General features: G+C 37.3%; 1 protein-coding gene and 1 pseudogene across 18 annotated transcripts in view; one reads left to right on the forward strand and one right to left on the reverse strand.

Annotated features, from left to right (window-relative positions):
* ATRX (ATRX chromatin remodeler) overlaps positions 1-23,348 on the reverse strand; it is a 276,097-nt gene that overhangs the window by 220,854 nt on the left and 31,895 nt on the right. Inside the window, exon 3 of one of the 18 annotated variants that reach the window (XM_070291857.1) lies at positions 16,410-16,533. The exons of the other annotated variants lie outside the window; for them this stretch is intronic. Within the exon in view, the coding sequence (XP_070147958.1) occupies positions 16,410-16,533 (124 nt within the window). The remainder of the gene's footprint in view (positions 1-16,409; positions 16,534-23,348) is intronic. 18 annotated transcript variants of the gene reach the window in all.
* On the forward strand, positions 15,469-15,969 carry LOC138930091 (alpha-1,2-mannosyltransferase ALG9 pseudogene; annotated as a pseudogene).

Consider the following 23,348-nt stretch of genomic DNA (forward strand, 5'->3'; position numbering starts at 1 on the left):
GATCCAGCAATTTCACTTCTGAGTATATACCAAAAGAAATGAAAGCTGGCACCCAAACAGAAATTTATACATCAAGGTTCATACCTGTATTATTCACAAGAGCCAAAAAGGTGGAAATAATTAATATGTCCATAATAACAGGTGAATGGATAAGTAAAATGTAATATACAAATGGTACTGTACAAAAGGAATGATACTCCCTAAAAAGGAATGAATTTCTGATACATTCTACACCACAGATGAACTTTTAAAACATTATACTAACTAAATAAGCCACTGCACAACAAAAGGAGAAACACTGTATACTTTGACTTAGATGAAGGTCCTAGAGCAGTCAAATTCATAGAAAGTGGAATAGGGCTGGAAGGAGGTAAGGAATGCAGAGTTATTGTTTAATGGGTACAGAGTTTCTGTTTTGGAGATGAAAGAGATCTAGAAATGGAGAGTAACAATGGTTACAAAAGACTGCCACTGTACTTAATGGTACTGAACTGTAAACTTAAAAATAGTTAAAATAGTAATTTTTTTAAAAGATATTTGATATATCAGACAAATATTAAAAGAAAGCTGGTATTGAATGTGGCCACAAATCTACGAATGAGGACATGTACAAACTGCAGTATTATTTGTGTCAGAAAAAAATTTGGAAATTACCTAATTAACCATAAAAAACAGGAAGGACAGATTATACATTTACATGACAGATTTTACCAGTTGAACTAGTGCTATATTAATCAAACTACATCAAAAAATAGTTTAAATGGAACTTAAGCATTAGCTACAATGTTCTAACAATTTAAAGTGTGAAAGAACTATAATTTAATAAGTAAATTATTTTAATAATAAAGCAACTTATCTTGCAGAAAGGACATGAGAAGTCCTGAGGGGAGCTAGTTTGCACCTCGTGGCTCAGGGGAATGGGGGCCAGCAGTTAAAAAGGGGTTAGGTAAAGCACACCTCCCAGGACCAAGTGCCCTACTTCCCACACAGGACCTTGTTCCCAAGGCCAACCATAGTTATCATTCAGCAGCTAATAGGAAAATGGCTTTGATGAATATATAAAGGATGAGTAAAGATGTTGAGGGATATAAAAAAGCAGTATGAGTGGGACTGGCATTGTGAAAAATGGATGCAATGGTCAAGCCAGATTGTGTCATCACTTCTGACAGCCAATCTCTCACTATAAAAACTGAATGCATCTTTGAAAACACAGTTTTCTTGAAAGCTAGAAGAGAAGTTTGAAGAAACCACAGCTGTTGGTAGAAAAACTCAAACTGTCTTCAACTGAGAATGTGTTATGAACAATGTCACCTGTACCAGGATCTATGAAAAGGTATTACAAAAATTCCAACATCGTTTTAGAGGAACAAGCTATTAAAATAAACAAGCTCAATTCGCTGAATCTCCACAATACTATTTTTCATCACTGTGTTCTAGTATCTCTATCACACATATTTTATACACAACTATTTCCAAGCACTGACTTAATTAGGATCATCCCTACATATAAAATCCTAAAAACACACCAAAAATATTACTGGACCTCATCAATTTGGTAAAGATACGGGATACAACTATCTACTGTATTTCTGTAAAATAACATGAACTATCAGAAAGGGAGCTTTAAAAAACAATCCCAATTACCACCACACCAAAAATCTCACTAAGAGGTAAAAGACTTGTACTCTGAAAACTGTGAAACACTGATGAAAGAAAAATATGACACAAACAGATGGAAAGATATATCATGTTTATGGACTGGAGAAAAAAATGACAATGTTACCCAAGGCAATCTACATATTCAATGAAATCCCTATCAAAATACCAAAGACATTATTCACAGAACTGTAACAGGAGGGAAAGGGGCCGGACAAAACTTTTGAAAGAATAACATCACCCAAGGCCATGACGTAAATGATTAGAATCAAAAGGGACCAAGATTGCAGATAAGACTAGACCTTGGTCTTCAATCTGATCTGTATAATGACACACCCAGAAGTGCCATGACAGTTCCAAGGCACTGTTAAAAGACCAAGGAATGGGCAGTCACCCAAATCCTGGAAATCTCGGCCCCTTCCCAAAAGTAGCTGGAATAATCCTCCCACTCATTAGCCTATTAAATTACCCAGTCTATCAAAACTAACCCCACCACATTTCATGGCTGCACTCACCCTCTGTGATGGCCCACACTCTGTCTGTGGAGTGTGCTTCTGTCTGTATCTGAATAAATCCACTTCTTACCTATCACTTTGTCTCTTACTGAATTCTTTCTGCAATGAGACAATAAGAACCTGAGCTTCATTAGGTCCAGAAACCAGGAACTGTGGGTTTTGGCTGGGTTTGAGTCCCAGTCACGTGGGTTCAAGTCCCAAGCAGGGTTTTGGCTTGGCTTAAGTCCCACTCTGTTGTAAATGGTTTCAGAACTAGAACAAAAACAATCTTACTTTGTATGTAAGTATGAAAGTCCTGGAATAACCAAAGCAATCTTGATAAAGAAGAACAAAGCTGGAGGTATCACACTCTCTGACTTCAGACTATACCACAAAGCTACAGTAATCAAACCAGTATGGTAATAACCAAATAAGACACAGAAATCAATGGATAGAATAAACATCCCAAAAGTAAACCCATGCACTTAAGATTAATGACTATATCACAAAGAAGGAAAGAACATGCAATAGAAAAATGATTCTCTTCAATAAGTAATACAGGAAACTGGAGAAACAACATGCAAAAAGAACAGAATCAGAACATTTTCTCACAACATATACAAAAGTAAATGTAAAATGGATTAAAAACCTAAATGTAAGGATGGAAACCATAAAACTCTTAAAAGAAAACACATTCTTTGACATAAACACTAGCAATATTTTCTAGATCTGTCTCCTAAGGCAAAGAAACAAAAGCAAAAATAAATAGGACCTAATTAAACATAATACTTTTTGCACAACAAAGGAAACATCAACAAAAGACAACTTATGAAATGGGAGAAAATATTTGCAAATGATATGACTGATACGGGGTTAATATCTAAAATATATAAACAGCTCACATACAACTCAATATTTCTCTTAAAAAAGACAAAAAATGGGTAGAAAACCTGAATAGAAATTTTTCCAAAGATATTTAGGTGACTAACAAGCACATGAAAAAATGCTCAACATCACTAATCACCAGAGAAATGCAAATCAAAACTACAATGAGATATTATCTCACACCTGTAAAATGGCTATCATGAAAAAGTCTACAAATAACACAATGTTGGAAAGGATGTGGAAAAAAGGGGACCCTAGTACACTGTTGGTGAGAATGTAAATCGGTGCAGCCAGTATAAAAAGCAGTATGAAGATTCTGCAGAAAACTAAAACTAGAACTACTATATATATACCCAATTCCAAGACTGGGAATATATTCAAAGAAAACAAAAACATGAATTTGAAGGAATACATGCATCTCAGCATTCACAGTAATATTACTTAACAATAGCAAGGATACGGAAGCAACCTAATATCCATCAATAGATGAATGTATAAAGAAAACATGATATATATTACACAATGGAATATTACTCAGCCATAAGAAATAATGAAATTTTTGCTGTCTGCAAAGACATGGATGAACCTGGAGGTATTATGCTTACTGAAATAAGTCAGAGAAAGACAAGCATTGTATGTTGTCACTTATATGTGGAATCCAAAAAAATGAAATGAATGAATAAAACAAAACAGACTCACAGATAAAGACAACAAACTAGTAGTTACCAGAGGCAAAGAAGAGGGACAAAATAGGTGTGAGGATTAAGAAGTAACATCTACTATATATATAAAATAATTAAACTGCAGGACATATTACATAGCACAGGAAATATAGGCAATATTTTATAATAACTTTTTTGCATATGTATTTTTAATGTATTTAATTGTGCCAGGTCTTAGTTGTGGCATGTGGATCTAGTTCCCTGACCAGGGATTGAACACAGGGCCCCTGCATTGGGAGCACAGTCTTAGTCACTGGACTACAAGGGAAGTCCCTACAGCAACTTTAAATGGAGCATAATCTATAAAAACTGTGAATCACTATTCTGCATACTTAAAACTAATATGACTATAAATCAATCATAATTCAATTAAAAAAACTAGAAACAGAGACTAGATCAAGATGGCGAAGGATTAGGACATGGAGCTCACATTCTCTGACAAACATATCAAAAATATATCTACATGTGGAACAATTCTCATATAACAGCTACAAAACACAGGCAAAAGACCTCAGACTTCCAAAGAGGCAGGAAAATATCCACATAACTCAGTAGGGCAAAAGAAAATAGAAAAAGAAAGAGAAAAAGTAATTGGGACAGGACCCGTGACCCTGAGAGGGAACTGTGAAAGAAGAAATGTCTCCACACTAGAAATACCACTCACTTGGCAGGGAGATCAAGCAGGACAGAGGGGGAGATTCAGAGCCTCAGAAGAGAGTGCAGGAATTGCTTTAAGAACACAGCAGAGAGATATGTGCACAGATGGTGATGGCCACCCAGCACAGTGTCTGAGACACTGGGAGGGACTGGAAAAGGCAGGCACTGGGTGCCAAGGCTAGAGCTTCAGAGATCAGACCCAAGGGAGAGGACTAGGGTTGGCTGCATGGAGGGGCTGAGGGGCTATAAGGATACTGTGGAAGGAGGCCTGGACCTGCCAAAGAGTCAGGGCACCACTGTCAGGGGGCATGCAAGAAAACAGCCACTCTCCAGGTGATAGCTTACAGTGAATGGTGTCGAATTCATAATCTCAAAAAAAGATTGTTTTGGCATCAGGGATCAGGCTTGATTACTCAGAACTTTTGCATGACAGAAGTTTTATTACAGTGAAAAAGGAAGGGGGACAGAGAGTGCCCCACTACCTAGTCTTATCTACCTAGTCTTATCAAGGCCTTATATACTTTTACCAGATCACTTCCACAACATACATCTTAAATTAACAAGATTAGAACAATAGAAAGGTCTTACCAGACCCACATAACATATTTTAAGATAACAGGATTAGTCAGAAGGAAGGTTCCTGTTAAGAAGGAGAAATATGTCCTCAAGCAAGATCAGTTCAGTTCTGTTGCTCAGTTTCTTTGCAACCCCATGAACAGCAGCATGCCAAGCCTCCCTGTCCATCATCAACTCCTGGAGTTTGCTCAAACTCATGTCCATTGAGTCGGTGATACCATCCAACCATCTCATCCTCTGTTGTCCCCTTCCCCTCCTGCCCTCAATTTTTCCCAGCATCAGAGTCTTTTCAAAAGAGTCAGCAAGATACATTGTTATTACATAATCAGTACAGAACTTAAGGAAAAACACACCCTTGAGCAAGATGAGTTGTTTTGTTGTGTAATTATTAGCTCTGGGCTTAAAGAAAGTTAGTATTAAAGACTGTTTTCATAACAACTCAAGAGTTTAAGAAAAAGCATCTTACTTGACTAAGCTAAAGCAATATAGAAAAAAAAAACATTTGCTCCTTTTTTCCTCCTTGAGAACCATGGACTCCTTATCAACCTATCTAAGAATCAGCTGTCTCACAGATAAACTCTCAGGTGGCCTATATGAGCTCTAGAAACAGGCATTATCTACCTCAGACCCCAGAGGCAAACACAGACCACTGCTGCGAAGCATCCCACAACTGGGAGCCAACCACTGCCCATGCCTTCCTGGAAGCATGCATGGGTAACACAACTGCACACCCTCTATCAAGGGGATAATGGCCAGCACATGTTGAGGAAAGCGGTGGCAAACATCCAAACCAAAAACTTCCCTCATGCCAAAAAAACATTAACCCCACACAAGCTACACAGGAATGCTCCAGCATATAACAGCACTCCAAGACTGCTTCTCTTAAACTCACAGAATAAGATAAATAAAAGGAAGATGAAAAAGCAGATGAACCACTCTCAGTTAAAAGACCAAGAAAATTACCTGGAAGGAACAAACAAACAGATTCTTTTTTATTCTAATAGGAGGTAATGGGATTTCCCTGGTGATCCAGTGGTGGAGACTCTGCACTCCCAATGCAGAGCATACCATTTTGATCCCTGGTCAGGTAACTAAGATCCTGCATGCCACAGGCCCTCCCCTCCAAGAAAAATGGAAGTAACGGAAATACTGAAGGAATTAAGAAAGGTTATTGACAGAAATGCAGATTATTGTAAAAAGGAGCTAGAAAGTATGAGGAGGAACCAAGAAAAATTAGAAAATTCATTTGCTGAGATGAAAACTGAACTAAAAGCAATGAATAATTCAATGAATAATGCAGAAGAAAGAATAAGTGACCTGAAAGACATAATAATAGAAATCACCGAAGCAAAATAACATTCACAAAGTCAAATGAAAAAAAAAAGGAAAGTGGTATAAGAAACCTACAGGATAATATAAACCATCCCAATCTATGCATACTAGGATTTCTAGAAGAAAAAGGGGGTTGAACATGTATTTGAAGAAATTGTGGCTGAAAATTCCCCAAACCTAAAGGAAACAGATATCCAGATATAGGAAGCACAGAGGATCCCAAACAAATGAATCCAAAAGACCCACACCAAGACATATGATAATAAAAATGGCAAAAGTTAAAGATAAACAAAGAATTCTAAAAGCTGCAAGAGAAAAACATAGGTACTTAAAGGGAATCCCCATAAGGCTATCAATGGACTTCGCTACAGAAACAATGCAGGCCAGAAGGAAGTGATAAAATATATTCAGTTTTGAAAGGGAAAAGCCTGCAACCTAGAATACTCTACCAAGCAAGATAGATAGTCATTTAGAACAGTAGGGAAATAAAGAATTTCTCAGACAAGCAAAAACTGAAAGTCTACAGAAATACTAAATCTATCTTAAAAGAAATATTGAAAGATCTTCTCTAAATAGAAAAGAAGCAAGAAGATATAAGAAGGAGGAAATCAAAATTTGAAAATAAATCACTTAAATTAGCCAGTACCTATATCAAAAAGAGAGAATAAAACACCTATTAGTGAAAGTAATGGTAAACACAAGGAAGAGCAACAGGATAAACATGAAAATGTAAAAAAGGACATCAAAATAATAAAATGTGGGGAAAGAGTAAGAAAATACATTCTTTTTTTTCAGAATGTGTTTAACCTATATGTCTAAAGCAAGCAGATACAGGAAGGAGTTAAGATACTTGAAAAACAAGGTAACCACAAATTAAAAAACATACAGCAGATTCACAAAAACCAAAAACAAGAGAACACAAGAATCAAGATAAAAGGAAATCATCAAACCACAAAAAGAAAAACAGAAAGAAAAAGGGAACAAAAGAAACAAAGAATCAACGAGAAAACAAGGCTTAATATAACAATAAATATGCATCGAAAATTACCTTAAATCTCAATGGACTAAATGTTCCTATCAAAAGACATAGAGTGGTAGACTAGATTAAAAAACAGCCTACAATATGCTGCCTACAAGAGACCCACCTTAGGGCAAAGAACATACACAGATTGAAAGTGAAGGAATGAATAAAGATATTTCATGCAAACAGAAATGAAAAGTAAGTGGGAGTTGCAATACTCATATCAGACAAAATATAGTTTAAACCAACTATTATAAAGAAAAGGAAACTATATAATGATAAAAAGACCAATACAAGAAAAGAGTTTTGCACTCGTCAACATATATACATGTAATGCAAGAGCACCCAAATACATAAAACAAATACTAACAAACATAAGGGAGAAACTGATGGGAATAACAATAATAAGAAGAAACTTTTAACACCCATACACATCAATAAACAGATACTATAGACAGAAAATATGCAACAGAGATCCTAAATGATACAACAAACCACTTAATTGATATTTTCAGGAAACTACATTCAAAAAGAAACACAAAATACATATTCTTTTCAAAATACATGGGACAAGCTCTAAGACTGGCCACATACTACGGCACAAAACTAACCTCAACAAATTTAAGAATACACAAATTATTTCAATCACATCTCTGACCACAAAGGAATGAAACTAGCAATCAACCAGAGGAAAAGAAATGGGAAGTTCAAAGCAATACAGGCCTTATTCAAAAACATAAGAAAAATCTCAAACAAACAATTTAACCTAACCATCTAAAAAAATTAGAAAAAGAAGAAACAAAACCTGAAGTCAACAGAAGGAAATAATAAAGATCAGGCAGGACATAAGAAAAAGAGAGATTTAAAAAATAGAAAATAATCAACAAAACCAAGGACTAGTTCTTTCAAAAAGTAAACAAAATTGACAAGATTCTGGCCAGGCTCACCAAGAAGAAAAGAGAGAGAAACCAAATAAACAAAATAAGGAATGAAAAAGGAGAAATCTCAAGTGATACTGCAGAAATACAAAAAGACATAAGAGAATATTATGAATAATTATATGCCAACAAATTGGACAACCAAGGAACTTCCCTGGTGGTCCAGTAGCTAAGACTCTGTGCTCCCAATGCAGGGAGCCCAGGTTCAATCTCTGTGGGAACTACATCCCACAGGCTGCAAGGGTTCACATGCTCCAACGAAGAGTTTACAAGTTGAAACTAAAGATCCCTCATGCCAAAATGAAGACTGAAGATCCTACTACTACAATTAAGAGCCAGTACAGATAAATAAATAATTTTTTTACAAAACAGAAGGGTTATGGCTTCCCTGGTGGCTCAGTGTTAACGAATCCGCCCACCAATGGAAGAGACACAGGTTCAATCCCTCATCTGGGAAGATCCCACATGTGGTGGAGCAACTAATCCCACATGCCAGAACTATAGCCTGTGCTATAGAGCCCAGGAGCTGCAACTACTGAGCCCACACACTCTAGAGCCTGTGCTTGGCAACAAGAGAAGCCACAGTCACCACAACTAGAAGAAAGCCCAAGCAGCAACAATGAACCAGCACAGCCAAAAATAAATAAATAAATAAGAAGGGTTAAGAAGTCCACATATAATAAAAACTTAGATTAAAATCAACTGAAAAAAATTTTAATTTGAAACCTCAGAAGAAATGGACAACTTTCCAGAAATATACAGCCCACCAAAACTGAATAAGGAAGAAATAGATAATTTGAACAGATTGATAACTAGAAGTGAAACAGAATCTGCCACTTAAAAAAAAAAAAAATCCCCTACAAACAAAGGTCCAGGACCAGACAGCTTTACAGGCAAATTCTACCAAATACACAAAAAACTTATATCAATTCTTCTCAAACTCTACTAAAAAGGCTGTAGGGGAGGAAACAATACCAAAATAATTCTATGAAGCCACCATCACACTGATTCCAAAACCAGACAAAGACACCACCAAAAAAGAAAATTACAGGCCAATATTTTTTATGAACGTGGACTAGCTTCTCTAGGCCCTCCTGCACCCGCGAAGCCACCACTCCTCAGGCGTGGGGTTGCTCCTCCCGGCTGCCGCCCCTGAACTCAGACATGGGGTAGCTCCTCCCGGCCACCGCCCCGGACCTCGGACGCGGGGTAGCTCCTCTCCGCCGTTCCTGCGCCGTCGTAGCCTGGCACTCTCGGCCGCTGCCCCTGACCTCGGATGTGGGGTAGCTCCTCTCGACCACGCAGTCGCAGCCGCCCACACCGGTTTTTCCAGTGGTCATGTATGGATGCGAGAGTTGGACTGTGAAGAAAGCTGAGCACCAAAGAATTGATGCTTTTGAACTGTGGTGTTGGAGAAGACTCTTGAGAGTCCCTTGGACTGCAAGGAGATCCAACCAGTCCATTCTGAAGGAGATCAGCCCTGGGTGTTCTTTGGAAGGAATGATGCTAAAGCTGAGCCTCCAGTACTTTGGCCACCTCATGCGAAGAGTTGACTCATTGGAAAAGACTCTGATGCTGGGAGGGATTGGGGGCAGGAGGAGAAGGGGACGACAGAGGATGAGATGGCTGAATGGCATCACGGACTCGATGGACGTGAATCTGAGTGAACTACGGGAGTTGGTGATGGACAGGGAGGCCTGGCATGCTGCAATTCATGGGGTCACAAAGAGTCGGACACAACTGAGCAACTGAACTGATTTTTTATGAATATAGGTGAAAAAATTCTCAACAAATGTTAGCAAACTGAATCCAACAGCACATAAGAAACTGCCATACAGAGACTTCCCTGGAGGTCCAGTGACTGACACTCTGCCTGTCATTGCAAGGGATACAGGTTTGATCCCTGGCCTGGGAAGATTTCACATGCCATGGAGCAACCAAGCCTATGTACCACAACTGAACCCACATGCCACAACTGCTGAGCCCACATGCCCTAGAGCCTGTGCTCTACAACAAGAGAAGCCACCTCAATTAGAAGGCAGCACACCACAAGGAAGTTTCTCTACTGGCATAACTAGAGAAAGCTCAAGTGCAACAATAAACATCCAGTGCAGTCAAAAATAAATATAAATAAATAACCTGTTAAAAAAAAAGGTCATACACCATGACTATGTGGGATTCATCCTAAGAGCACAAGGATGGTTCAACATATGCAAATCAGTCAATATAATATACCACATTAACAAAAATCTGGAGTCATAAACGACATGATCATCTCAATAGGCGCAGAAAAAGCATTTGACAAATTCAGCATCCATTCATGAAAAAAACTCTTAGCAAAGTGAGTATATAGGGAACATATCTCAACACAATAAAAGCTATTTATGACAAACCCACAGCCAATAAAATATACAATGGGAAGAGCCAAAATGCCTTTCTGCTAAAATCTGGAACAAGACAAGGATCCCACTTCTAATCAACATAGCACTGGAAGTCTTAGTCACAGCAATCAGACAAGAAATAAAAGGTATCCAATTTGGAAGGGAAGAGGTAAAAGTGTCACTACATAAAGATGATATGATAGAATATATAGAAAACCCTAAGGACTCCACACAAAAACTACTAGATCTAATCAATGAATTCAGCTAAATAATAGGATACAAGATTAACATCCAGAAATTGTTTGCATTTCTTTACATGAACAATGAAATGTCAGAAATGGAATGGAAAAAAAAGTTGCTTTAAAATTGCAACAAAAAATAATAAAATATCTAGGAATAAACTTAACAAAGTGAAAGATTTATACATTGAGAACTATAAAACATTAATATAGAAAATTAAAGAGGATTCAATGAAATGGAAAGATATGCCATGCTTTTGGATTGGGAGAATTAATATTGTTAAAATGGCCAAGACTAGCCAAAGCAATCTACATATTTAATGTGATCTCTATCAAATTACCCATGATATTTTCCACAGAACTAGAACATAATCCAAAAACTTATATGGAACCAAAAAGGACCCAAAACCACCAAATCAATCCTAAGGAATGAAAACAAAACAGGAGGCATAACTCTTCCATACTTCAAACAATACTACAAAGCTGCAGTAATTAAAAAAACAGTATGGTATTGGTACAAAACCAGACATACAAATAAAAATAACAGAATATAGAGCCCAGAAGTCTACACAGTTATAGTCAATTAATCTTTGACAAAGGAGTCAAGATTATAAAATGGGAAGAAAAATATCTTCAGCAAGTGTTGCCGGTAAAGTTGGACAGCTGCATGTATTTCAATAAATTTAGAACACACACTCGGACCATGCACAAAAATAAATTCAAATAGCCTAAAGACTTAAATATAAGTCTCCCAAGGCAATAGAAAAAATAAATAAACAAATGGGACCTACAACTATTTTTAAAAAATTTAAAAAACTATGGAATGGGAGAAAATATTTCCAACTGATACAACCAACAAGGGCTTAACCTCCAAAATATACAAATAGCACATACAATTCAACAACAAAAAAAGCTACCCAATTTAAAAAATGGGCAGAAACCCTTAATAGCCATTCTCCAAAGAAGACATACAGATGGTCAAACAGCACATGAAAAGACGTTCAACATCACTAATTATTAGAGAAATGCAAATCAAAACTAAAATGAGATATCACCTCATGCCAGTCAGAATGGCCATCATTAAACGTCTAGAAACAATAAATGCTAGAGAGTGTGTGGAGAAAAGGGAACCCTTCTACATTGTTGCTGGGAATGTAAGTTAGTACAGCCACTATGGAAAACAATATGAAAGTTCATCAGAAGATTAACATTAAAATCACCATATGATCTAGCAATCCCACTCCTGGGCATATACCCAGACAAAACTATAATTCAAAGAGATACATGCACCCCTATGTTCATAGCACCACTATTTACAATAGCCAAAACATGGAAACAACCTAAAGGTCCACTGACCCATGAATGAAGAAAGAAGACATGGTACATATATACAATGGAATACTACTTAGTCATAAAAAAGAACAAATTAATGCCTTTTGCAGCAACATGGATGCAAGTAGAGATTATCATACTAAGTGAAGTCAGAAAGAGAAAGACAATATCTTATCATATCACTTATATAAGGAATCTAAAATATGGCACAAATGAACCTATCTACAAAACAGAAACAAACTCATAGGCACAGAGATCAGACTTCTGGTTGCCAAGGCTGGGGGGAACAGGAGTGAGAAGGATGCAAGGGGAACTTGGGGTTGGTAGATGCAAACTATTACATTTAGAATGGATAAACAACAAGATTCTACTGTTTAGAAGAAAGAACTATACCTAATCTCCTGACATAAACCATAATGGAAAAGAACATTTTGAAAGCATGTATATGAACTCCCTGGTGGTCCAGTGGTAAGAATTCACCCTGCAATGCAGGGGACACAGGTTCAATCCCTGGTCAGGGAACTAAGACCCCACATGGCAGGGAGCAACTAAGCCCACAAACCAAAACTACTAAGCCCAAGTGCTAAAGAGCCCATGAGCCACTACTAGAGAACACACGTGCCACAACTACTGAAGCCTGCACACTCTGGAACCCACAAGTTACAACCACTGAGTCTGTGTGCCACAACTAAGAGTCCACAAGCCATAAGGAAAGATCCTGCATGATGCAACAAAGATCCCACCTGCTGCAACTAAGACCTGAAGCAGTCAAATTAATTAACTTTTTAAAAAATATGTACATATGAGTATAACTGAGTCACTTTGTTGTACAGCAGAGACTGGCACAACATTATAAATCAAATATGTTGTTGTTGTTTAGTCACTGTGTCCGACTTTTGTGACCCCATGGACTGTAGCCCGCAAGGCTCCTCTGTCCATGGAATTTCCCAGGCAAGAATACTGGAGTGTATTGCCATTTCCTTCTCCAGGGGACCTTCCCAACCCAGGGATTGAACCCACATCTCCTGCATTGGCAGGTGGATTCCTTACCACTGAGTCACCAGGGAAGCTATAAATCAACTATACTTCAATAAGACAAAAACAGGAACATTCCTTTGGTTAGTAGATAAATGTATTTATAGCTAACAAAAAATAAATAAAACAATGCAAAACATAGTACTTTGCTCCATTTCCCTTATAGAAACTTGAAAAAATTGTGAACATTTTCCTTTAAAAAGTAAGCAAAATGCATAAAGAAATAAACACGACAGTGCAACTTACTAGATGCTATAAAAAGTGTTAAATGGGGCTTCCCTGGTGGATCAGCAGTGAAGAGTCCGCTGCCAATGTAGGAGACACAGGTTGGATCCCTGATCTGGGAGGATGCCACATGCCCCAGAGCAGCTACGTCTCTGCACCACAACTACTGAACCTGTGCTCTAGAGTTGACATTATAGAGTGCTATAGAGCCATACTCCACAAGAGAAGCCAAAGCAATGAGAAACCCGAGCACTGACCACAACTAGAGAAAAGCCCAAGCAGCAACAAGGACCTAGCACAGCCAAAAATTAATATAAATAAATAAAATTTTTTAAGTGTTAAATGCAATACCTCTTTTTAATCTATCAAATATTCAATGGAAAAATGACTATTCATTGTAGAATAATATGCTATGAAATATACATTATCATACATGGCCAATGGTAATACAAGGATTTAGAAAACAACTTAGCAATAAGTCTTTGATATTCTCTTGAATAATTCTGCATCTTTTTATCTACACAAATAATTCTAAAGAAATAACTTTAATCACAAGACATTGATCTATGAGCTATTTACAATAGTTAAAAAAAAACTATGAATACTTAAAAGTATAATAATGGCTAAACAGTCATGCCTAAGTCATACAATATCATACCAGCTATTTAAATTCCAAAAAGTTCAATTACAATATAAAAAATACTTCATGATACAATGTTTAACAAAAAAAAAGAACTGAACATGAAGTATAATCACAACTATTTTTCAAACTAAATAAAAATCTTGCAAAAAAGTACACTAAAAATATTAATGTTACCTGTATGATAAAATTGTACGTGATACTTTTTCTTCTACATTTTTGTAATATTATAAATTCATTGCATTACTCCTAAGTGCATGGAGATATAGGTTTTAAATTAAATAGTAATTCACAATTGACTTTTCACTGATCCAACAGATTTTCCACACTTCATTTACTACAAGTTTACTATTCATTCAAGTATGTCTACTAACTTATGTCCTTATTCAAGTAAAATTATAAGAAGTCCTTTCAACAGCTGGCAAATATTAACTATGTAAACATATAAAATAAAGCCTAATTTTCTATAAACTTTGTATGCCTTGATTTTACTCTCAAATGTGATAAAGGTCCAAACAGGTTGCTGCTATGCCAATGAATACCAATCAATGGAAAATCAAACATTAGGGTAAACGGTGAATTTTTCTTAGCCCACACTGTCTCGGGTTTCCTTACATAACCATGACAAATTTTAACATCCATTTTATACACACTGGCCTGATTTAAACTTCATGAAAACTTTACTACAGGGAACCAAGGCTCAGAAAGGCGCTTATACCTGTACAGTGAGGGGCTGTGCCTGGCCCAGTCTTCCAGCCAGGAGTGCCTACAGCCTCTTCACCCTGCTCCTTCTGCACTACCAGGGTGGGTGGATGTTGGATCTTCACCAGACTTAAATAGATGCCCCAGCTCAGGTCTCATTTTGCTAGTGAAGAAACCCTAGAGTACAGGACATATGGGAATAAAGCAGGACAAGTCTGGGTACCAGAAGGATCTACTGCTTTCAAGTATCTGCTCTCAACAAGGTTATGTGCTGCTCTCCAGAGCAACATCTCTGACTGTGATGAAACACTCAACTACTGGGAACCAACACACTACCTCATCTATGGGAAGGGGTTTCAGGCTTGGGAATATTCTCCAGCTTATCTTTAAGATTCTTATTGGAGAAGGCAGTGGCAACCCACTCCAGTACTCTTGCCTGGAAAATCCCATGAACGGAGGAATCTGGTAGGCTACAGTCCATGGGGTCACAAAGAGTTGGACACGACTGAGTGATTTCACTTTAAGATTCTTGTATTTTACATTTTATAATGTCTACTAGCTTTTGTGAGCTATATATGTGAACTTTACTTTTACAAAGCTGTGTGTAAGAAGTTTGGGCTGCATGTGCATCAAATGTTAGCCTTCTTGGTTCTCAGCACTGACATCTTTTGCTCATTATCAGCATTCCTTCCTAGAAGTTTCTGTTTGTACATTACCTTGATAGTTATGACTGGCTGGTATATGGACAAACTTCCATTAACATACTTGGATTAGCAACTGGGGCTATCTTAGGCTGGCCATTCAGTGTAGCTTTTGGTTTACCTATTGCCTCTGATTTGCTGGTCATGAAACAGGTTGGAAGAGTTTCTTTCATTGGTTGTTGGTTGCTCTAATGCTCTTTCTGGTGACTGTGGTAGTCACTGACAGCTACTATCACAGAAACTTGGTGACTGCACCACTCAACATTGTTTTGTATAATGTCTTTACTCTTCATGGACCTGATCTTTATGGTACAGACTTCTGGTATTTTTATTTAATTAATGAATTTCTGAATTTTATTGTAGTCTTCGCTCACTGACATTTTTTACAGAATACCTACTGCAGAGATTTCATGATCAGAATTTAGGAAACTGACACTGGCTCACCTGGTGGCTCAGTTGGCAAAGAATCCAGCTATAATGCAGGAGACACAGATGACATGGGTTTGATTCCTGGGTTGGGAAGATCCCCTGGAGGAGAACATAACAACCCACTCTAGTATTCTTGCCTGAAAAATCCCATGGACAGAGGAGCCTGGCGGGCTACAGTCCATGGGGTCGCAATGTCAGACACGACTATGCAACTTAAAACTTGGTTCCAATGTATATTTCATTTATAATTTTCTTCATCCAGCCTCATAAAGAGGAGAGAGTTCTCTTCCCTGTATATCCATTTATATGTCCCTGTGGTGCTATCACACTTTCTGCACTTCTGAAATGTTACCACTTCGTGGTTCAGCAATACCGCCTGGAGCATGATACTGTTTGACATCAAATTGGCTGGGTTAGGAACACTCTTCCTGTTTAGACTCTTACCTTCTTCCTGTTCTGTGGCACTGTTCAGAAGGTATTATGGGCTCCTTGATTTGTATCCAGAATTTTACTGAACTGCCACAGACCCAACCATCCACACTGTCCCAGAAGGCCAACCTGTTAATGTCTGTAAAGGAAAAAAAATGGTATAGATTTCCCAGCAGCTTCCTTCTACCCAATAATTGGCAGCTTCAGTTCGTTCCATCACAGTTCAGAGGCCAGTTACCAAAACCTTTTGTAGAGGCAACACTGGCCTACAGATTGTTCCTGCTGATATGAATGACCAGAACCTAGAAGAGCCATCCAGATATACTGACATCAGTAAATGCTAGTGGATTTGGACACCATGAGAGTAACAAACTAGGAGCCATAATATTCATCCAATAGAGAAGAATGGATTAACTTGGCCTACAGACCATTCCTTGATGCTTCCAGATCTTCAAAGTTCTGTGTCTCTTCCTGTCAGATCAGTACACATGCATGCAAACTACACCATCCTCAAACCCCAGAAAGCAAAACCAACCAAAGAAAAGTGGAGGTTAGCACCATGCCTATGGCACCAAAGAATAATCATCTTGTTAAATGGTGATTCCACAGACAGGACTCTTTCCAGGTCATTGCTTGAAATATGTGTAAAAAAGTCTGTCTGATACAAAAAAAAAAAATGCAGTAAGCATTTAGTAAAAGCAAATTAAATAACTTGCACTTGTAATGGAAAATCAGGAATTCTATCTCTAATCAAAGCCAACCCTATACTGCATTCTTTAAGAGAAGTGAAGGCATAGTGACTAATTAACTTAATGAACAGGAAAAGTAGTTATGTTAATAGATAATTCTCAAAACTCAGAATATTTCAAAGGACTAAGGATAAACTAAGATGTCCACGAAAGTATTGATACCTTCAATTACTACAGCATACTTCTCCAAAATTTTTCATCTTTGTTCATTACTTTATTATTTTGCATATATTAATTTTTCATTTAATTTTTAATAAAACACTATGAATACATTAAATTACCTAAGTTCTTTAGTTTTACTATGCATGATTAATCCACTGAGCTTACCATACTAGCCTTATTTGGATGCAGCAGCAATTAAACATAAGGTGCTAACAGTAAGAAAAACAAATCGTTTTAAACTCAATTTCTAAAACTTCCAACTGAAATTGGAACCTGATTTTCAGAAAGCTCAAGCCCAGAAAGACGTTACACAAGCATTCTAAACAAAGGAGAGCATCCGGAAAAGCCACAGTTACATTATTTCACATGGGTTCATTTATTTTAAAAAGCCAAAAACAAACAGAAAAAAACCAGTGAGCTACAAAAAGTAAGCAGCTTAGAAGTCTCACTACTATACTCACAACAAGAAAAAAGATAAATTGAAAATCACTAAGTTTTCTTAGATCCATTATAGAAATGAGGTCACAGGTTGCTGTTTAGTTACTAAGTTGTATCTCTTTTGCAACCGCATGGACTGTAGACTGCCAGGCTCCTCTGTCCATGTAATTTTCCCGCAAGAATACTGGAGTGGGTTGCCATTTCCTTTCCCAGGAGATCTTCCCCACCTGAAGATTGAATCTGTGTCTCGTGCATTGGCAGGCAGATTCTTTACTGCTGAGCCACCAGGGAAGCCCAAGTACACAGAACAAATCGCCAAAAAAGAAAAAAAAAAAGGAAAACAGGCAGATACAGAAAATCACATTTTTATCTAAAGTAAGAACACGTCAACAGTAACTGATGAATTACGGGAGGCCAAAAAGGATTAGCCTGAGAGTTAAAAAAACAATCCTGGGTTCCCAGTTGGAATGGGAGGCACACTTTGCTGGGTTTTACCTACAGGAGTCCCAAAAGGTTTTCAGGTTTTCATGAGAAAGATCTGAGGGGAAAAAAAATCGTACTGCACCTTAAGTAGGAGGAGGAGAAAGTAACCATATTAAAATATGCCCAGAACATTCTCTTTTTAACAAAGTCATGCTCTCAAGGTAAACTACTACACCACAGCATTCTCTACCTGGTGGAAGAGCAATTAGACAACCTCAGCCTCCTCCAGCTTTCCTACCTCGCCTAAGCAGGGAGGGGAAGGGCTAAGAAACATTTCTGAAGGTCACAGCCCAGGGACAAGGGCCTACTTTAAAAAAAAAAAAAACATGATTCATAAGATCTGCTTCCCTCTCCAACTCCTGGGATTTAATATAATAAAATAGAATTACAAATGGGAAAGCTATAAGATACGAATTCTGTTTAAGAAGGAATTCTTAAGAATACCCAAAGACAAAAGGGAAGGAAAAAAAAAAAAAACCTAAAACAAGGAAACTAGAAGAAATAAAGGCTCTGGCAAAAACAGCTACAGCAAACTTTAAACACAGCCTCATTCCTTGCCATGTTAACATAAAAGCTCACACTAAAAGCCTGACTACCTCATTTCTTATTACATAAAGTGATAAAGATAAAGTGAAGTCGCTCAGTCATGTCTGACTCTTTGCGACCCCATGGAGCCTACCAGGCTCCTCCGTCCATGGGGTTTCCAGGCAAGAGCACTGGAGTGGGTTGCCATTTCCTTCTCCAGAGGATCTTTTCGACCCAAGGATCAAACCCAGGTCTCCTGCATTGTAGGCATATGCTTTGCCATCTGAGCCACCAAGGAAATAAAAACATACATACCTGCATACTGTTAAGATGGTGGATACACACACACATATATATACACATATATAAATATATATGATCCTAATAGTTACTCAAAATCACATTTTTCCAACTACAAATGAACTTCTGATCTATGCTCCCTGTAATTTTACTTTGCCATTAGGAGCCAAGAATACAACAGTGAAAAAATTACTGTATTCACAAGGGATGAAAAGTCAAATATCAACCTGCCTGAAAAGCAAGCCATTCACCTGTGTAAAAGCGGTATACATACAGCTTTCAAAAAATTACAAGTCCTACTAAAAGGCAAGAAAAAACACAATCTAAAGTCACAAAGAGAGCATTAGAACCAGACTCAGAGAAGACAAAGAGTTTTGGAATTATCAGATAGGTAAATTTTAAATAACTATAACTAATACAATAAGGATTCTTAAGGGATAAAGTGAGCAGCTTGCAAGAATAGATGTGTAATGTAAGCAAAGGTGAAAAATAAAGAAAAGAAAATGCTACAAATCCAACACACTATATAAAAAAGAATGCCTTTGATGGACACGGCCAGTGAAAGAATCAATGAGGCTGAAGAGGAAACAGTGAGGATAATATGTCAATATAAACCTTTTGAACGGAAATGCAAAGAGAAAAAACAAAAGGGAACAGAAAAACTAATAACTGTAGGACAGTTACGGAAGTTGTAGCATAAATATAACTGAAATACAGAGAAGAATGAAAACAGCAGAAGAAATGTTTGAAATAAAAGAATGGTGGAAAAGCTTCCAAAATTAATGACAGATATCAGAGAAAAAGGATATCAAGCAGTGCAAATACTAAATATCTACATCTAGTTTTCTCATATGCAAACAGCAGAAAAACAAAGCCAAATAGAAAAATCTTTTAAAAAGCCAGGAAAAAAAATATTGTCTATAGAAGATCAAGGATAAGCATTCGATCTTACGTGTTGCCCAAAACCATGCAAGCAGGAAGAAAGCAGAATGAAATACCTCACCAAGCTAGAATAATGTATCCAGTAAAGTGATTCTTTAAAAGTAAAAGAAAAATAGACTTTCTCAAACAAAAACCAAAGGCATTTGTTGACAGTAGCTTTTCCCTGCAAGAAATGTTGAAAGAAGTTCTACAAAGAGAAAGAAAATTAGACAGGTCAGAAGTACACACCTACATAAAGAAAAGAAGAGCATTAGACGACAAATAAGTGAAGGTAAAAGAACATCTCTCATGTTTCTTACCCTTAACTGATTCAATAGTCAACTGTCCAAACTAGTAATAGCAAAAAATGCATTGGGGGATTATAGCTTATGGATAAGAAGAGGAATTGGAAATACTGTTATAAGGGATCTACACTACTTGTGAAGGGGTATGCGTGTGTGCTAAGTCACTTTAGTCATATCCGACTCTTTGTGACCCTATGAACTATATGCCACCAGGCTCCTCTGTCATTAGATTCTATACAAAATACTGGAGTAGGTTGCCATGCCCTTCTCGTTAAGTGGTATAGTGTTATTTAAAAATGGGCTGAGCCTAGTTATAAATGTATACTGCAAACTATAAGGCAATCAATAAAATGTTTAAAGAAGTATAATTTATAAGAGGAAAGAAAATGAAATCATAGAAATGCTCAATTAAAACCAAAAGACAAAAAAGAAGATAAAGAAGAAAACGAGCACAAGGAACAAAGTTATAAACATGGCAGGTATTAAACCAATTACATCAAAATTCGCTTTAAATGTGAATGATCTAAATTCACCAACTAAGAGTCAGAGAATGTCAAGAACATGAGGTGGATATAGTAAGATGTCAGAGTTGACTAAACCAAGACCCATATATATGTTGTCTTTATATATATTTAAAGACACCACTTTAAAGACATTGACTATAAATAAAGGGAAGCTAAGGGAAATACGGAGTTATTCTTTATAGGGTATAGAGGTTCAGTTTTGCAAGATGAAAAAGATCTGGAGATTGGCTGTACAACAATCTAAAAATGGCAAAAATGTACATAACACTATTGAAATGTATACTTTATGTGTACCTTATCACATTTTTTTAAAACAGTAAATGGATGTCTATCCAAGTCCTTGGTACACTTTCTAACTGAGTTGTGTTTTTGCTGCTGAGTTGTAAAATTTCTTTATATATTCTGGAAATTGAACACTTGTCAAATAAATGATTTGCAAACATTTTTTGTGTGGATTGTCTTCTCACTCTGGAGACTGTGCTTTAATCCACAAATTTTTAATTTTAATGAGGTCCATATTATCTATTTTTCTTTTCTTGCCTCTGTTTTTAGCATCTTATTTAGAGACACTGATGGGCTCTATACAGTCAGCAAAAACAAGACCGAGAGCTGACTGTGGCTCAGATCATAAACTCCTTATTGCCATATTCAGACTTAAATTGAAGAAAGTGAGGAAAACTACTAAACCATTCAGGTATGACCTAAATCAAATCCTTTATGACTATACAGTGGAAGTAAGAAATAGATTAAAGGGTCTAGATCTGATAGACAGAGTGCCTGATGAACTATGGATGGAGATTTGTGAAATTGCACAGGAGACAGTAATCAAGACTATTCCCAAGAAAAAGAAATGCAAAAAAGCAAAGTGGCTGACTGAGGAGGCCTTACAAATAGCTGTGAAAAGAAGAGGAGTAAAAAGCAAAGGAGAAAAGGAAAGATATACCCGTTTGAATGCAGAGTTCTAAAGAATAGCAAGGAGAGATAAGAAAGCCTTCCTCAGTAATCAATGCAAAGAAGTAGAGGAAAACAACAGAATGGGAAAGACCAGAGCTCTCTTCAAGAAAATCAGAGATACCAAGGGAACATTTCATGCAAAGATGGGCACAATAAAGAACAGACATGGTATAAAGAAGCAGAAGATATTAAGAGGTGGCAAGAATGCTCAGAAGAATTATGCAAAAAAGATCTTCACAACCAAGATAATCACGATGGTGTAATCACTCACCCTCACTTAGAGCCAGACATCCTGGAATGTGAAGTCAAGTGGGCCTTAGGAAGCATCACTACGAACAAAGCTGGTGGAGGTGATGGAATTCCAGTTCAGCTATTTCAAATTCTAAAAGATGATGCTGTGAAAATACTGTGCTCAATATGCCAGCAAATTTGGAAAATTCAGCAGTGGCCATAGGACTGGAAAAGGTCAATTTTCATTCCAATCCCAAAGAAAGGCAATGCCAAAGAATGTTCAAAAACCACACAACTGCACTCATCCCACATGCTATCAAAGTAATACTCAAAGTATTCCAAACCAGGCTTAAACAGTATGTGGACCATGAACTTCCTGACGTTCAAGTTGGATTTAGAAAAGGCAGAGGAACCAGAGATCAGATTTTCAACATCTGTTGGATCATCAAAAAAGCAAGGGAGTTTCAGGAAAACATCTATTTCTGCTTTATTGACTATGCCAAAGTCTTTAACTGTGTGGATCACAATAAACTGTGGAAAATTCTAAAGGAGATGGGAATACCATACCACCTGACCTGTCTGTTGAGAAACCTGTATACAGGTCAGGAAGCAACAGTTAGAACTGGACATGGAACAACAGAATTGTTCCAGATAAGAAAAGGAGTACGTCGAGGTTGTATATTGTCACGCTGCTTATTTAACTTATATGCAGAGTACATCATGAGAAATGCTGGGCTGGAGGAAACACAAGCTGGAATCAAGATTGCCGGGAGAAATATCAATAACCTCAGATATGCAGATGACACCATCCTTATGGCAGAAAGTGAAGAGGAACTAAAAAGCCTCTTGATGAAAGTGAAAGAGGAGAGTGAAAAAATTGGCTTAAAGCTCAACATTCAGAAAACGAAGATCATGGCATCTGGTCCCATCACTTCATGGGAAATAGATGGGGAAACAGTGCAAACTGTCAGACTTTATTTTTGGGGGCTCGAAAATCACTGCAGATGGTGACTACAGCCATGAAATTAAGATAATTACTCCTTGGAAGAAAAGTTATGACCAACCTAGATAGCATATTCAAAAGCAGAGACATACTTTGCCAACTAAGGTCTGTCTAGTCAAGGCTATGGTTTTTCCCGTGGTCATGTATGGATGTGAGAGTTGGACTGTGAACAAAGCTGAGCGCCGAAGAATTGATGCTTTTGAACTGTGGTGTTGGAGAAGACTCTTGAGAGTCCCTTGGACTGCAAGGAGATCCAACCAGTCCATTCTGAAGGAGATCAGCCCTGGGATTTCTTTGGAAGGAATGATGCTAAAGCTGAAACTCCAGTACTTTGGCCACCTCATGCGAAGAGTTGACTC

This window comes from Ovis canadensis, chromosome X (assembly GCF_042477335.2).
Source record: "Ovis canadensis isolate MfBH-ARS-UI-01 breed Bighorn chromosome X, ARS-UI_OviCan_v2, whole genome shotgun sequence".
NCBI lineage: Eukaryota > Metazoa > Chordata > Mammalia > Artiodactyla > Bovidae > Ovis > Ovis canadensis.